The 17,779-nt window shown below is 53.2% G+C and overlaps 1 protein-coding gene across 10 annotated transcripts in view; it reads right to left on the minus strand.

Annotated features, from left to right (window-relative positions):
* Positions 1–16,144, minus strand: part of SLC28A1 (solute carrier family 28 member 1) — a 45,001-nt gene extending 28,857 nt beyond the window's left edge. The window contains exons 1-9 of one of the 10 annotated variants that reach the window (XM_059179921.1): positions 16,027–16,144; positions 14,987–15,102; positions 14,147–14,220; positions 13,196–13,284; positions 12,285–12,336; positions 11,923–12,014; positions 8,210–8,393; positions 1,782–1,923; positions 1,040–1,153 (exon numbers count right to left, since the gene is read on the minus strand). In XM_059179921.1, the coding sequence (XP_059035904.1) occupies positions 1,040–1,153; positions 1,782–1,923; positions 8,210–8,393; positions 11,923–12,014; positions 12,285–12,336; positions 13,196–13,241 (630 nt within the window). In that variant the 5' untranslated portion in view covers positions 13,242–13,284; positions 14,147–14,220; positions 14,987–15,102; positions 16,027–16,144. The other 9 variants (XM_059179922.1, XM_059179916.1, XM_059179924.1 and 6 more) reach the window with 9 other exon arrangements.
* Positions 16,145–17,779: the final 1,635 nt, after the last annotated feature.

The following is a 17,779-nucleotide window of genomic DNA, read 5'->3' on the forward strand; positions in this document are numbered from 1 at the left end:
GGACCTCGCCAGCCACAGGCCTGTCTGGCAGTCCAGTAGAGGAGGGACGGCAGGCCTCCTGGGCCTCACGGGGGCCGGGGCACCAGCTGGCAGTGTGCTTTGGGAAAGCAAAGAAGACGTAGGGGAAGGCTCTCCTCGCTGGTGCCTTGTGTACCTACTTACTCCCCTCTGACCAATGGCACAGCCACCCTCCTGTCCCCACCCCAGGCTGGTGGCCACCCTTCTGCAGAGCTGATTTTTGGTCCTGAACGTGCATTGTGACTGCAGGGACAAGTCAGTTCTCTTGCCCAGACCTCAGGAGTCCCGTCTGTAAAATAACGGTGGGGACCAAGGTAACAGCTCCATCTCCTCCTCCACGACACGCGGGCAGACACACTTGGTGCCAGATCACACCGATGTCCCCAGTCCCTCCAGACGGCACAGAGAAATCCAAGCTGGCGAGGTTGGGGTGAGGTTAGCCACGCGCCCCTGATACTTTATACTTAAAAGAGTAGCTCATGATGGTTACACAACGATGTGAATGAATGAGCTTCGTGACCCTTAAAGATGGCAAAAATGGTAGATTTCGTGGTATGTGTATTTACTACAAAAACAATGGAATTTAAAAATGGGACTTCAGCAAACTGAACATTATTTATAGGCACACACATACACAAAGGAAATCATCTGGAATTTTCTTTTTGCACTTTTAAGTGTTATAAATTCCCTATCACACATGACCGCCGAGAGCCACGTGCCTTGTGCCCAGGTTCCCTAAGAAGCTTCCTGTCCGGAGACACCCTTCCACATCACACCAGCCTCTGCAGGGACAGCTCCGTCCACACAGGTGGTGCCAGGCCCGAGGGGAGTGGCTGCCGTGCTGCTCAGACCCCAGCTGCTCATGTGGTCTGGGCCCCGGGGCACACCCATGGGCCTGGTCCCAATCCCTCCCTATGGCCTCACCACCCAGCATCCCCCAACAGAGCAGCCTCTCCTCCATTTCCTGGCAGCTCAAGATGTGTCCCAATGTTCAGAGGGCGCTGGGCCCCCGTCTACGTACCTGGATCTGGTTGCCCATCCACCGGAATGCGATAAATCCCGGTTCCGTTCTGATGACGAAGAGTCCGAGTGCAAACTGCAGCCCAAGGCCCCAGGACACAGCCCTCCAGGACACCTGCCACCCAACAGAAAGGTCCTGGTGAGCTCAGTCCGGGGGTGGGGTGGGGGGTGTCTGCAGGGAACAGCACGGGATAAGGCCAGAGAGCGCGGTGTTTGGCTGGTCTGTAGGACGGAGACTGGAGCCAGCCAGAACTCTGGGCCTGTGGCCAATGGTCACCTCCACCCTGGAGTCAGAGCAGGCCACACTCTTAGCTGCCATGGGCCTGGGGCAATGGTCAGGGATGAGGCGAGGTCTGAGGACACATGCGAGACGCGAGCAGGCTCCAGCCTGCCATGGCCCCTGGGCCAGCTCATCACTGGGTGAGCAGAGCTGGAGTTGTGGCGTCTGTCACACCTTCCCCCACCCCTGCTTCACAGGCAGGGCTTCCGGCTGCCCTGACCCCATTCCCTCGATGCCCACACCTCTGCCGGAGGGCGGCTGCTGCCTCTCGGCATTTAATGATCCTTAGTATTGGTCCCCAAACTCAGGTGTGCATGCGGATCTCTGGGAGGCTTGGCTGGAGGCTGAGGGGGACGCTGGCCACACTGTGAACCAGGGAAGGGTCCTGGCTGCCGGGGATGGCTGCAAGGCCCAGGAGGGCAGGGAGAGAAGCCCAGGCCGGGCCTGACAGCTCAGCACTCACTGCGCGGTGATGCTTGGAGCAGGCAAAGAGAAGGCTGACGAACACGCAGATTCCTGCAAAGGACACTAGCTGCTCAGGTCGCTGGGAAGTGTCCAGAACCAGCCACAACACCAAGCCCAGGCAAGCAGTGAGGGCCAGACCCCTGCAGGGGAGAGGCAGAAAGCTACCACTCTCGGCATCTCCCCACCCCCACATGATAGCACCCAGCGCTGCAGGGAAAGTGTGCTCACGGTTGATGGGAGGAGAGAAAGCTGTGTGACCTCACACAGACCGCCCGCCTCTCTGGAAATTGGGGGGATGAAGCCAAAGACCTGCACGTCTGCAGGCTGCTGAGAGGACGAGAGAGGAGAGTGCAGGAACTGAGCTTCACACAGAGCCGAGCACAGGGCTCCAGCAAGGGGCGGGAGCTCCCACAGCCGCCATGATGCTCAGCCCAGCCTGGCCAGGCTGACGCGGGGCCTGTGTGGCCCAGGACAAGGCAGTCGGCTCCGTGGGCTCTGCTCTCCGGAGGCAATAATGTCAGTCTGGGCAGGTGAGCCAAGCGCCTGAGCGCGAGGCCTAGAAGCAACCTTCACAGCCATGCTTTCCTCCCTGTGCCTGGATGGAGATGGCTTGTCCAGGAGGGCTGGGCACGGGGAGCTCAAGACCTGCCCCTCACCTGGTCATCAACTCCCTCGGAACCCCTGAGAGCGGCTAGTGTTCATGGAGCACCTACTGGATATCAGGAACTACACCGGATGTCGAGAGAGGTATGTTTCCTGCCCATTTTAGAGGTGAAGAAACTGAGGCACAGTGAGTCTGAATGACTTGGCCATAGCCGCCCATCTGAATGGTAGCAGACATGAGATTTTAACCCAGGCACCAGGAAGCAAGCCTGTCCTCTTAATTAGATCTGTGCACAGCCACCAGCTGGTAAGAGGCAGACACAGGACCAGAGCCCACACGGGCCATGGCCAGAGCTCACTGCTCACTTCTGCCCGTGTTTCCAAGCACCTAACACCCCGGGGGCCACATGCACAGCTCTCGCCCCATCTCTGTGCACTTGCCTTACTATTTCTCCTCATGCTAAATCGCTTTATAAAAACTTAAGCACAGGGGAACCTGGCTGGCTCAGTCTGTAGAGCACGCAACTCTTAGTCTCAGGGTCATGAGTTCAAGCCCCACATTAGGTGTGGAGACTACTTAAAATAAAATAAAATAACAAGTGCGTGTTTGGGGTTGGGTTTTTGTTGCTGTCATTTGTTTTTAACAGCTTTGCAGAGGTACATTTGGCATATGATAAACAGAATACATTGAAAAGTACAATTAAAACATTTTTTCAAAGAAGGGCGCCTGGATGGCTCCGTTGGTTGAGCATCTGACTCTAGATTTCGGCTCAGGTCATGCTCTCAAGGTCAGGAGATCAAGCTCTGTGTCAGGCTCCACACTCAGCAGGGAGTCTGCTTGAGATTCTCTCTCCTGCCACCCCCTCCCACTTGCACACACACACACTCTCTCTCTCAAAGAGAAAAAAGCATATAATTTGATGAGTTTATGTATGACCTATCAGCACAATTAAGAGAGTGAACTTACCATACCCATTACCCCTCTGTCATTCCTGGCCTCCTCCTCCATCCCCAGGCAACAACTGATCTGTCCTCTGTCACTAGATTAGCTTGCATTTTCCAGGATTTTATATAAACAGGATCATCCCATACATATCCCTTTTTAACCTGATTTCTTTTGCTCAGTGTAACTATTTTGAGATTCCTCTACGTTTTTGCAGGTATCAGTGACTCATTCCTTTTTATCACTGAGCAGTTTTCCATCGCGGGGGTGCGTCACCACTGGCTTATCTGTTCCCCAGCTGAAGGACGCTGAGGTTGTTTCCACTGCTTGGCTGTGGCCGATAAAGCTTCTATGAACTTTCAGACGTTCCAGGGCAAGTCTTTGCCCAGATGCACGCTTTCACTTTTCTTGGGTCAGTACCACTTGGGTAATGCTTGGGGGAGTGAAACGGGTGAATCACACAGGAGACCTCACTTTGTGGGAGTTTGTCAAACGGTTTCCCAAACTGACCACACAATGTTACACCCCCCACCAGCAGTATGTAATAACAGTTCCAGTTTCTCTATATTTTGGTCACTTCTGATGGTCAATCTTTCAAACTCTAGTCATTTTAGTAGACACGCAGTAGTATCTCTTTGCGGTTTGGACTTTCCTCATAACTAATGATGTTGAGCCTCTTTTCACGTGGTGATTTACAACTTACATTTATTCTTTAATGCAATGTCTGCTCCCAGCTTGAGTCCATTCTTTAATTGGGTGGCTTTTCTTATTATCGAGTTTTGAGAGAGCTTAACAGAGTCTGGACACAAGTCCTTTGTCAAACGTGTGATTTGCAAAACTTTTCTCATAGCCATGCCTCTTCTTATTCTCTTAGACATGATTTTGAACAGAAGTTCTTAATTCTCATGAAACTCCCTTTGTCCCATTTTTTCAAGGATTGTGATTTGGGTTTTGTATCTAAGAAATTTATGTTAACTCAAGGTCACAAATATTTTCTCCTACATTTTCTTATAGAAGTTTTATAGTTCCAGGTTTCCAATTTACATTTTGTCTCCGTTTTCAGCTAATTTTCCATATACGATGGGGGCATGAATTATTATTTCGTTTCTCGTCTTCTTCCTTTTGACTATAAATATACCATTGTTGAAGCATAATTTGTTGAAATGATTACTTCTCCACTGAATTGCCTTACCATTCTTCTCAAAAGGCAATTGGCTACATATATGTGGCTCCATTTCTGGACTCTATTCGGTGCCACTGACGTATCTGTCTGTTTTAACGCTGATACCATATTGTCTTGATGAGCACAGCTTCACGTTCGAGGCTCTGTTCCCTCTAATCCTTTTGGATGGGTCTTTCCTAGGCCTTGGATGGTTTTCTCATATGCATTCACTGATCAGAACTCAGCTGTATACTCAGAGAGGACCCTCTGTGAATTTCTGGAGTTTTCTCTCTGTGCCACTGTCTTCTCTCATACTCTGTATCGTGAGCTCCCACCACCTTGGCTTCCCTGGCTTCCCAGCCCTGTATCCTCAACCCACGGAATCTGCTGGCCCACCTTGGTTCCCTTTCCCTGCACCGTGGCCTGGAAACTCTCAATGCAGTAAGTGGGGGGCAATCATAGGGCGCATCTCCCTTGTTTCCTGTTTCTCCTGGATCACTGTCTTCTGCGGCCTGATGTTAAAATATGTAAAATATTAATGTCTTAATATTTTAAGAGCTATTGTTTCGTATATTTGTTCCAGTTCTTTAGTTGTCTCTGTTACTCCATCTTGACTGGAAGCCAATACATCAAATACTTGTGTTTTTTAAATTGAGACAAAATTCACATACCATACAATTTGCCCATTTAAAAGTATACAACGTATGGGATGCCTGGGTGGGTCAGTTGGTTAAGCGTCTGCCTTCGGCTCAGGTCATGATCCCAGGGTCCCGGGATCCAGTCCTGCATCAGGATCCCTGCTCAGCTGGGAGTCTGCTTCTCCTTCTCCCTCTGCCTGCCACTCACCCTGCTTGTGCTCTCTCCTTGTCTCTTTCTGTCAAAAAAATAAATAAAATCTTTCAAAAAAATAAAATAAATTATATAATATAATAGCCCTCAGTATATTCAGAGTTGTGTGACCATCACTATGATCAATTTTAGAATATTTTCATCAGCCCAAAGAAAAACCCAGCACTCTAGCCATCACGCCCAATCCTTCCAACCGCTCCCCCAACCTTAGTCGATCACTAATCTACTCTCTGTCTCTATAGATTTTCTAATTTGGACACTTCATATAAATGGTCCTTTGTGACTAGTTTCTTTCACTTCGCATAGTGTTTTCAAGCTTCATCATTATTACTGCCAACAGCTTCCCTTTCTGTGGCCAAATAATATTCCATTATATGGATATACATATTGGAATGTATGGCAGACTAGCTAGACGATAGACTAGCCAGAGGGCAGGCCAGCTGCAAGGCAGACTAGTTCTAGGACAGACTAACTGGAGCACAGACTAGCTGGAAGACAGACTAGTTGGAAGACAGAATAGCTGAAGGGCAGACTAGCTGGAGGGCAGACTAGCTGGAGGGCAGACTAGCTAGAGGACAGACTAGTTGGACAGTTGATGGACACCTGGTTTGTTTCTACCTTTGGGCTATTATAATGTTGCTATAAACATCTGTGTACAAGTTTTTGAATAGACATATGTTTTCAATTGTCAGGCATATACCTAGGAGTGGAATTGTTACATATGGTAACTCAAGTTACAATATAACTCCATGCATAATATTTTGAGGAACTGTTCTCTTTCTTTCTTTTTTTTTTTTTTTAAGATTTTATTTATTTTTTTGAGGGGGAAGAGCACATATGCACAGGGGGAGGGGCAAAGGGAGAGGGAGGAGCAGACTCCCCCTGAGCAGGGAGCCCGACATGGGGCTCAATCCCAGGACCCCAGGATCAGGACCTTAACCAAAGGCAGACGCCTAACTGACTGAGCCACCCCGGTGCCCCTGGAACTAATGTTTTCTAAAGCAGCTGCGGATTCCCATTTCTACCAGCAGTGGGTGAAGGGTTCAGGGCTTCCATAACTGGGTCAACACTTGTCACCATCTGTCTTTTTGTTATCTTCTCAGTAAATGTGAAGTGTTATCTCATGTGGTTTTGGTTTGCATTTTGTTGATGGCTGATGATAAGCACCTTTTCATGTGCTCACTGGCTATTTGTATATCTTTGGAGAAATGTCTATTCAAATCCTTTTCCCATTTTTCAGTTGAGTTGTCTTTTTATTGCTGAGCTATAATTCTATATATAAGTCCTTTATCAGATACCTAATTTGCAAATATTTTAAACCTTTCTATGGGTTGTCCTTTTACTCTCCTGATGGTATCCTTTGAATAAAAAGGCTTTTACTTTTCATAATGTCTAATTAATCTGCATGTACTTTTTATTTTTTATTTATTTATTTATTTTAACGATTTTATTTATTTATTTGACAGAGAGAGATCACAAGTAGGCAGAGAGGCAGGCAGAGAGAGAGAGAGAGAAGCAGGCTCCCTGCTGAGCAGAGAGCCCGATGCGGGCCTCGATCCCAGGACCCTGAGATCATGACCTGAGCCGAAGGCAGCGGCTTAACCCACTGAGCCACCCAGGCGCCCTGCATGTACTTTTTAAAGAAAACCTTATTTCTATACTTCAAATAGACAACCAGTATCAATGATTTGTCACAATTAAGGTGACTGTAAAAATAAGTCCTCTCACACAGTAATAATAGTAAATATTACTAGTAATAATAGTAAAAATTAAACTATTTAATTTTTTATTATTATTCAACTGACACCCTTTTGTGTTTTACCAATTTTTTTTAGCTGCTCCAAAGATTACAACGTGTGTCTTTAGCATAACACAATCAGAGCTAAAACTGTACTAGTTTAATAGAAGTCCAATTGTAAAAAAAAAAAATCTATTTATGAATTTATTTTAATTATTACAAATTATAAATTTTTAAAATTTTACTCAGTTTATGTAATTCATTAATTTTAAACTTTAATTCATTTAAAATTATGAAAAATTATGATTATGGATAATAATTATTATTTATTATACATTTATATATAAATAAGATGAAAAACATGTGCTCATCCACAGGCCAGCCCAAATGATTTTGCTGTGGTACCTCCCTCGCTTAGTCACTGACATGCTTGAGCACCAGTTTTCTTTTTTTTTTTTTTAAAGAGGATTTTTTAAGAAGATTTTGTTTATTTACTTGAGAAAGAGAGAGTGGGAGACAGCATGAGAGGGGAGAAGCAGACTCCCACGGAGCTGGGAGCCCGTTGCGGGACTCGATCCTGGGACTCCATGATCACGACCAGAGCGGAAGGTGGTCGCTTAACCAACTAAGCCACCCAGGCACCCCGAGCACCAGGTTCTTTACCAATAAAATGGGAGTCCTAAAATGGACTGGGGGGCTTCAGATTTTTTTTTTAAGCCACACAAACCTTTTTCCCGGCTAGCTTTTTATTTTTACTTTTATTTTTTGCAAACCTCAGTTTATAAAACAGATAAAATAGTGCTTCCTAGTTGAAATGGAGATGGGGGGGGTTGATGTTATCCCCTCCAATCTCTCCCACTGTATGTGGCACCTCTAAGAGCTCTAGACCTCTAAGGAACCCAGTTTGAAAACCAGGGGATCTCAGACTATTGTCCAGGAACACAGCTGGCTGCATGAGAATCTCCTGGCGGTTCACTAAGGCTCCCGGGAGGCAAGCAGAGTGCTGTGTGCTCCATTGCCCAGGAACACCCAGGTGAGGCAAGGACCGAGGCCCCCTCACCCAGGCCAGCGGTGACCCAGGGGCCTTGGCCACGGCCCGCCCACCCTGCCTGGAGCTCTGAGCTCACTCACCTCTCAAACCAGAGGCCCAGGCGGTCACGTCCCAGAGGCTCCACACACCTCCGCAGTGGGGGCCCCAGCAGTCTCTTCAGCAGGCTGTGGGCGAGGACAGTGAGCCCCACACAGGTGAGGACGAACAGTGCCAGGGCCCTCTGGAAATCCAGGAGGCTGGCAATCAGCAGGAAGGCAGCAAACGCTGGGAGCAGCGGGGGAATGAAAGAGAGAGGGGTCAATGACAATGACACGGGTCACCCTACCCCCCAGGTCCACTTTGTCCCACCCAGAGCACAGAGGACCTCTGAGCCTCAGCTGCCTCATCTGGAGTTGGGGACAGCCGTCTCTGCTGTGCTGGAGGGTTGGTCCGGAGTCACCGAGGAAGGTGTGTGGAGGGGCTGTGAACCTGCTGACTGGCTACCAGGGACGCGGGTATGTAAGGAGGGGGCTCCGAGGGCCTGCTCTGTCCCAGACCGCACGAGCGAGGTTCCACGGCGAGCAGAGACAGACAGGTCAGTCACTCCGGGGAGGAGTTCACTCATGTGTGCCAGGATCCTACTCTGAAAATACGGACGGTTTTCCTCCTAGAATTTCCTGCACCCTGCTCGCTCCTCTCCTCTTCGAGTCACTAAGTCAACCTGTGCTCTGCCTCGAGAAAGGAATAGGACAGTGCAGAGCAGAGGGAAAAAGGTCTCCCCTGCCTTACGGATTTCAGAAGTCAGCGCCCCTGAAGAATGGAAAGGACTTACGGTTCTTCCACGGGGTAAAAATTGGAGTGTGTGTTAAGTAGAAGTCTTACCCTACTCCCTCTGCTTGTCAGAGGATACTAGCTGGAGGGCAGACTAGCCAGAGGGCAGACGAGTTGGAGGACAGACTAGCTCAGCAGGTCAGGACCTGGGGGACCCCTGAGGAAAGGGGTGAAGGGATAGTCCACATTGCTAGAAATTAAGTTCCTATCACCGAAACGGAACAGGAGTCGAGTTCTAAGAAAGCCAGCTCCCTACCCCTCACACCGAGGTCTGTGGCCTGGGCCTCCGACCTACACAGGTGTCACGGGGGGCACTCTGGTGTGGCTCTGCAGGGCAGGGCTGGGACGCAGGGCCAGGAAGGTTGTGGGAGGTTGAGGGAGGGGCAGCTGGGGCGGGAGGGGGCTGCCCTCAGCACCTCACAGCCTCCAACCACCCGCAGCCAGGTCTGTGCTGATCCCCAGGTAGAGACGCGGCACCTGAGGCCAGCAAAGCAGGGTGACTTACACCCGCAGGGAACTGAGCTTAAATTCCGTCTGCCTCTGAGAGGGTGGGGGGGACTGGCGCACTGTGAGAGAGGGGGCGATATGGACAAGTCCCCGGACGGGGCGTGGAGAGATGTGTCCTCGGAGTTGTTTGTGTTCTTCTAGGGTCTGTAAACCCCTCTGGGGACAGGACGCGTCTGCTCTCACTCTGAGCCCATGTGGTCCAGTGATGTCCAGCCCACTTTAGCGGTGGGAGCCCAGGGAGGGGCACGCGATGCAATCAAAGACCGCTGGTGACCTAGCCAGAAAGAGGGACTTCTTCTGAGACTGGGGACCCCAAGGCCCTCTGTCAGTGAGCGGCCAGGGCTATCTCCACACCCACAGAGAGAGCCCACGCGAGGGGAGGACCCCGACAGCTCAGACACACGGTGACAGAACATAACCTTCTTGCTCTGCCACACCTATGCCCAGAAAGTACGCACAGGGCCTCAACAGAAAAGACCCCATTCGGTCAAGTTATCAAACAGCGGGAGACAATGTGGAGAAAATCGAGAGCGGGCGTTGTAAAGGATCATTTACTGACTGACAGCCACGACAAAGGCGCGAGAGGGTGAGACAGGTCATTTTCATGATCTTCCTCAATCATTTCTTTCCTTTTTAAAAGAATTTATTTACTTATTCAAGGAGGGGGAGGGCAGAGAGAGAGAGGTTCAAGCAGACGCCCTGTTGAGCAGGGAGGGTCTCCAGCTCTGGACCCTGACATCGGGATCTGAGCCTCAGTCATGGGCTGGAGGCTTAACCGGCGGAGCCACCAGCTGCTCCTACTTCAATCATTTCTTCAGCAGAAGCCAGTGTGAGTCTGAGTGGGGGTGGAAGCAAGCGGGCAGAGAAGGCCGGGCTCAGATCCTGCCGAAAGAAGACTTCACGGTCTCAGGCATCTCTAGAAGGAAGCTCCGAGGGGCCACGAACCAGCCCCTCTCAGCAGACAACCCTGCTTTCACTTCCAACACGGAGACCCCGGCCCTGGCCATCATGGCGCTCTGCGTCCTCTCCCTGCCTGGCCCCCTGTCGGGGGTCTCTGCCGCCACACCCACACCCTCTCCACTTTCTACCTGCAGGACGAGGTGACCTGCCCCTCCACGCGGGCCCCTTGCCCTCCTCCCCTAGGTCTAGGGGGCTGCCCTCCACCTGCCATCTGTCTCCTCGCCCTTCCCCTTCTTTCTATGCCCCCTCCCCCCACCTCAGCTCACAAACATGGTCCAAGGGTCTCGTGTCTCCAACACACACCTTCCCTGACACTGTCACACCCTGCTTGTTAACATTCCCACCTGTCCTCGTAAAGAATCCCTCGGAAAGATGTCTGTCCTTGCTGTCCGCCCTGCGTCACCTCCCATTCACTCCCATCCAGCCCCCGAGTGACCTGCTTGGTCACTAAATCCCCCGGCCACCGCCCCGTCCCTGTTCCACAGACCCACTTTCCGCAGAGGAGCCCTCCACCTCTCCTGACCACCCCTACCCCCGGGGCTCCTGGGTCCCCCGTCCCCCACCCCCATCCCCACACCCCCTCAGGCTCGCTCTGCCCCCTCCTCTGCCAACGCCCTCTGTGCAGCTGGTCCCCAGACTGCGCGCTTCTCCATTCATTCTCCAGGCGTCCCTGGGGACCCCCTCCCTTCCTCCAAGGCCTGGCTGTGGTGCCTTCAGCACCCTGTTCCAAACAACTGGCCATCCCTCCACCTGACAAAGCTGCCTACTCCCGTGCTCCCCGGCTGTGGAGGTCCCATCACGCACCCGACCGCCTGAGTAGAACCCCAAGGCACCCCGGATTCCAGGGCGTCCTTCACCCTGCACATTCGCTGGGCTCCCAGGTTTGCTGGAGAAGTAGATTCCCGAGGGCCTCCCCGTCCCCTACACTCCGTCTTCCCACCCATGGACGGCCGCCCTCACCACCTCCTCGTCCTCCCTGCCTGCCTCTCCCAGGCTTCCCCAGCGTGGATCCTGCCCAACGCCTGCCTGTTCAATCTCTCAGTGGCGCTCTCTGGCTCTGGGGTAACATTCAGGTCCCCGAGCAGCCTGCCCTCACTGCGCCGGGCTTCGCCTCTGCTCCTGGGGCTCCTGCATGGAGTGCTTCCTCACCCCTCATCGTCTGGCTGCTTCACCTGGCTGGCTCCTGTTCGACTGCTGAGGCCTGAATGTCACCTCCTCCTGGAAGTCCTCCCTGATCACTCCCATCCCTCCTCGGTGTTCCAAGCTGGCTGGCTGCGTCATGGGGAAATATTAGCTCCCCTCTCCCTGACTGAGCAGAGAGGGCCTTGGGGACAAGACCTGATCTGTCTTCCTTCCGCTATCCCAGCTTCTAGCCTGGAGCCGGCCCTGTGTGGGGTGGTGAATTATTGGAGAAGTGGGTGCCCTGGGACATGGGTGACTGGGTGGTGGGTGCTGGTAGGGGGCCTGGGGGGAGGGGTATGGCTGTCTCCCAGGTGGGGCGGGGCCCCAGGCTCACCAGCACAGAGCAGGCCGGTGCAGATCCATCGACAGAGCGGCGCGTGCTCCCTGCAGAAGCGTCGGGCCCTCAGGGCTGGCGACAGGCTCCTCCTGTGGGGGGACCGGCAGGGTCCGCCAGGGGCCCCAGACCCCTCCTGCCAACACCTCAGGCAGAAGCCACTCAGGCACACCCCGAGCGAGGTGCAGGCGTGGGCCAAGCGGGGCCCCGGCCTCGACATCACAGGACCCCAGAGCCAACTGAGGAATGGCCCGGAGCGGCCGCGCCGCCTACCCCAGAACGCGGCCCCCAGGCTCGGGAGGGATGTGACCCCGATGCTGAGGCGAACCGGCCGCTGCAGACATGCGCAAACCAGGACCCACCTGTCTGCGGAGCCCGGGGTTGGTGGGGGAGGCTGCCAGCTCCGCATTCTTCCTGGGGACGGGAGACTCACCACCTGGGTTGCAGCCCCTCGCAGCCTGTGAAAGCCCGCTCCATGCCCGCAGTGCCCCCCAGCACCCGCCTTCCTGGCCCAGTGCAAATGCCAGCCCTTGCCTGGTCACCGGGCCACCTGTCTATTCCTGGGAGGAAAGGCGGGCACTGGGATGGCCTCTGGGGCCCCACAGGCTGGGCACGGAGGAGGTGCTCACTTCAGCCACCAGCTGCTGTTTTAGGGACGCCCCTTTTGTCCCTGTCCCCAACCCCAGCCTCCTAAGGGAAGCAGCCTTTCCTCACCTCCCCTCCACCACGCTCCTCCTCCCGCTCTCCTCAGCTCAGGATCTGGCCAGTGGGGACCCGTGCGAGCCTGGGCATCCAGAGACCGAGTTCTAGGCTCCCACTTGGTGCCTGTGTGACCAGGGCCGGTCTCTCTTCCTCTCAGGGCTTCAGCCACCCCATGGGAAATGAGGGGACCAGATCAGTTCAGGGGGTTTCAAACCAAGCCTGGAGGTTCCCAGCGATGCCCCAGAGACTAAATGGGGTAGCAGGTAGATGGAGAGGTTGGGGGTGGGTCAGGCTGCTTCCGGGCCCCCAGCCAGCTTCAGTCAGAACAGCCCCACAGGATATACTGAGGTCCCTGCAGGGATTTTGTTCCAGCCACTTCAAGGCAGGTTGGGAGCTCCTGGCCTGGGTCACCCCTGCCCACAGTGCTCATTGGTTGGCTAAAGCACGTTTGCTCCTTTCTTTGACAAAGGTTCTGGGAGTCCCTCCCTATTGTCAAGCAGACCAGGTTCTTGTCCCTGCTCCCCACAGTGACTTCCGCCCCAGGCCAGGGTCCCTCCTGGAGACCACCTACCAGCCTGAGAAGGGCTCCGGGCGGGCCTCCGTCCAGCTGTCCCCATCCTCTGCAGGACTTAAGACGTCGCCAGGGGTCCGGCCTTCCTCCTAAAGCCACCAGAGAGGGACCAGTGAGAGCAGAGAGAGACCCTGGCTGGTACCTGCATGACCATGGGCACCTCAGGAGGGGGCTGGGGTGGCGGCTGGGCTTTCACACAGGAAGTCATTAGAGGACAACTTCATTAAATTCTGCAAAGCACACATTGACTGCCTACTGTGGGTTGGACTCATTATCAGACACATCCTTCCCTCAGGGAGCCCATAGTCTGCACGCAGGAGGGACCCTGGAAGCCCAATGGCAGCCAGTTGGGGAAGCCGCAGGTGTGGCCAACTCATGGCATGGCCCCAGGATGCCATCTGCCCTCCGTTTGTCTGCGGAGTTGTGTTTTGGGGGGTAGAAGGGCTCCTCTTACAGAGGACAGTGTGAAAGGAACACCCCGGGGCTGCACATTGTGCTGAAGGGGCAGGGGCATGTGTTGGGAATGGTGGGGGGTGGGAAAAGGGTGCCATATTTAGCTCCAGAGTTCTGGGGGGTGGGCCTCTACTTGGCCATTCCAGAGCGAGGACAAGATGGCCAGCTTTTCAAAGGCGGTAGCCCCAAAAGAGCTCCACCCCCACCCCACCTCTGATCACATGGTCTCTCCTTGTTTCTTAGCTCACTGCTCAAACCTCCCTTCCAACCAGGGCAGGTAGTCCCAGCACACCACAAGGGCACAATGAGCGAAATAAAGGGGCTGCTCGGTGTGGAGGAGGCCAACATGTTGTGGGGGGTTCCCCAAGTTTTCAAACAAAGACGTGGGGGAGGGGTGAAGGAAGATGGTGAGCAAAGGGCCCCCTCACAAGCCAAAATAGGGAAGGGGAAGGAGACAGACCAGGCTTTCCAAGAACTCAGCCCCCATGTTCTCCAGACCATTAGCCACAGATGTGAGCGAGATGGACTCTCCTGGTTTTGGTGTCTTGTCTTCCATGTGTCAGACCTTCTAGCTGAAAGACAAAGTCAGGACCCAAAGCTGAAAGCAGAAGGTGAGGCAGGACCCAGGGAGGGGGCCTGGAGAAGGCAGGGGGATGGGAGACGGATGGAAATAGGGAGTGGACACCTGGTGCTGCTTCGATCATCCCAGAGCTCAACCCTCCTTGTGCCTGGGGGGGCCCCAGAGGAAGGCGCCCCTTCCTGCACTCGCTTCTGAACCCGTGGGGCCCAAGCCCTTGCAAATTCTGTCCATCTCATGGGGAGGTCAAAGAAGGGATTCTGTAAAAGAGGCTCTAGCTTTCAGCACTCCCACAGCAGGTTAACGACTAAAGCAGTCACTAAGGGATAGCTTCACCATATTATGCTCTCCATTCTCTGAAAGCTGGAAAAATAATATCCCAAAGACTCTTCCAGGACCTGGATCCAACCAGACCTGAAACTAGCCCTTCCACTGGACTTTTCAATTCTGAGAGCCAACATAGTCCTTTTTTCCCCTCAAGTTCATAGGCTTTACTCATCTGAATAAGAGCCCGAGTTAAGGCCCCATCTCTCTCCACTCCTGTCTCCCCTCTGTTTCTTCCCCTTGGGGAGCACCCTACTCGATCCAAACCCCAGCCTGGTTAAGCTCACACGGTGAGAAGCACATACACATGGGTGCCCACGCGAGCAAGGAGACGTGTGCAAGCACACAGACAGGCAGAGCCCAGGAGTACCTAGCTACCAGTGCACACACGCAGACGCACAGCCACCAGAGACAGGCAGGACCCCCGTCCTACTCACGTATTTGTGGTGAACGAGTTACTTTCGTGCCTGGACAGGAGCGTGTATTTCCACGGGGACAAGATGACTTTGACCTGCTTGCACTTCGGCCCGTCTTCTCTTTTCAGTGCCGGTTCCTGGGCAGAGTCCAGAACCCTGGAAGTTGGGCCTCCCACCTAGCTCCGTCTAGTGCCCTCTCCAGAGCCCGGGGCAGTGGCCAGGGCAGGGACCCCAACCGCTCTCAGGGAGAAGGGACACAGAGCCCGTGGGTCCCACTCTGGGCCTGGCCTGCTGGGCTCCTGCTTTTAAACTTCATCTGCCTTCCTCCTGTGAGATGCCCTCCTGTCTACTCTCCCCGGGTCCCACATGGGCCCACCTCTTCCAGGAAGCCTGTCTTCACTATTCTCATTCTTTGAGGTTCGCCCCCACCCAGCCCGGGGCCCGCTTCTCCACCGGCCCTCGAGGTCACCCAGGCTGGAGGATCATGTGTGTTTGCTTGTCATCTCACATCTCCCCAGGGCCCCTTCCTCACGGAATTAGTGATTCTGACAGCAAGCTCTTTCCCTGCGCTCAAAGGTAAGGAAACCAGGCTGCTGTCACAAACAGCGACGGCGGCTCATGTCCAAGCCTCCAAAACGTCCGGACGACGGAATGAAATGACATAGTTTGGCCGCCTTTCTTCTTTCCTCCTTTCCAACCCCTCCCTTTCTCTCTCTTTCTTTCTTTCTTTCTTTCTTTTCTTTCCCTTCTTTCTCATATAAGTAATTTGTTTCTTTTTCTTTCCTTTTTTTCAAATTTTTATTATTTAAATTCCAGTTAGTTAACATGCCATGTAATCATTTCTTTCTTCTTCTTCTTCTTCTTTTTTTTTTTTTAGCCAACACCTAAGCAAAAGTATGTGAAGTCAAGGGACAAACACATTAATGTTTCAGTCCCCCAACTAAACATTAAACTGTTCTGACAGGGTGGACGACATGTCTTTAATAATTAATAATGTGCACTCAGGACCAAACCCCATGTGATGCATAAACATTTCCTGGTAACACAGGCTGGAGGGTTACCTGCGTACACCGGTTGTTCTAGATGTTTGGAGAGGGTGATGGATGGGGGGGGTGCCCCTTGTCTTTAAAAACATTTTTTGTCCATCGCTGTGATTACCAAAGCATTACATGTGCTTCATGGAACACTGTGTAGAGATAAACAGACAACAGCCAGTTAAAGACCCCTTGAGGCTGAACCCCCTGAAGGTGACCTGGAGTCTGTGGGGTTGTTCTCCAGACTTTTCCTTTATGTTATTGCTTTTTCAAAGGAGCCTGAGACTACACCAGCTTTCTTGCCATCTGGGGCAGAGATCCACACCCTGCCCCACTCTGTTGGGGACTCCTGTGTTGCCTTGATTGTAAACTCAGTGTCTACGGCATCACCTGGCTTATCCTAAAGGACGCCCGTCTCCGTGGGCGGCCCCCCAGGGAAGGGCTTGGAGCCGTCCCAGCAGAGGGCCTGGTCAAGCCCCGGTGAGGCTGCACCTGCTTCTCTGTTTCTGCCTGCTTCTAGCCTCTTCCCCCTCCCCTCCCCTCCAACTCCCCCTTCCTCCTCCCTCTTCGCCTCCCCCCTTCTCTCTTGGTTTCTCTTGGCGCCCAGAGGAAAGCCACAGGGTAGAGCTCAGCCAGCAGCAGCCAAGCTTGCTGCCAAACATCCCCTATGCTGCACCTAAAACCCTTGACATTTTTGTGTGCCCTGATCTAAAACACGGATTTCATAGGCAGTGTGTCATGGTTTGAATCCTGAGCTAGACCCTAAAGACTCTGAAAGTTAACTTGTTTCTTTCAAGTTAACAAGGGGGGGGGTACAGTACCTACCTGGGAAATAAATATTGATGGGTCTTCAAGGAGCTAACGCAGGGGAGGTGTTTGGCAGAGAGCCTGGTGCCATCAGGCTGGTGGGTGTCACCACTGTCACAGGGTCCATCTCGGGGATGCCTTGACACTGCTTACCTTCTCCAAGCTAAGAGAGTCTGGAGGAGTGACCCCAGATCGCCTCAAGTGATCCTGGATCCCAGAAGTCAAATACTTTTTTTAGGTGGAATTTGGCCGAGAGCCCCAGGCTAGGGGTTGGGAAGCTGGGTAGGTTGGGGTGAGCAGTTCCCACATCCCCAGGGAAAAACCCAGAGCTGGAGGACCTTGGGCATCCTGGCTGTCCCCACCCTCTGGCTGAGTGACCTCAGCTGGCCCTCTGCATGCCTGCTTCCTGAGGAGGTGGTCTCGGAGGTCTGTCCCCTCATGGGGTCGGCAATGGGGGAGGGAAGCCTGGGACTGAGCTGAGGACGCTGGGTCCAAGGCACAGGCAAGGACCACATCTCTCTCTGTCTCTATCTACCTACTTTCCCATATCAGTGGTGTGTGTGTGTGTGTGTGTGTGTGTGTGTGTGTGTGTGTTTTCCCTTCCAATCAAAACAAAACAGCACTTGAAAGGATTTGCACGGAAGAGCCTGCTCTGCCTCTCACACTCCCAACCCCTCTGTCAGAGGCAGCCACACACCTGTTTCTGGTGTTCTTTCCCTGGGGCCACTTCCTGTGTCGGGGGAATTCTTGGCCAGAGCGGGGAGAGCATCCTTCTTCCTGCCAGGCTCTGAGAGAAGAAAGAGAACGTTCGTAGGGCCGGTGAGTGAGCTGTTCCGAACGGTCAGAGGCAGACGTTACCAGAAGGTGTGTTCCCCGGTCTCTCATCCCATGACTGTGCTCACACTTCTCGGCTCTTCCCAGACGAGGCCCTTCTGTGGCACCGTTTCCCGTGTCCAGGCCGTACACAACAAGA

This window comes from Mustela lutreola, chromosome 7 (genome assembly GCF_030435805.1).
Source record: "Mustela lutreola isolate mMusLut2 chromosome 7, mMusLut2.pri, whole genome shotgun sequence".
In the NCBI taxonomy this organism is placed as follows: domain Eukaryota; kingdom Metazoa; phylum Chordata; class Mammalia; order Carnivora; family Mustelidae; genus Mustela; species Mustela lutreola.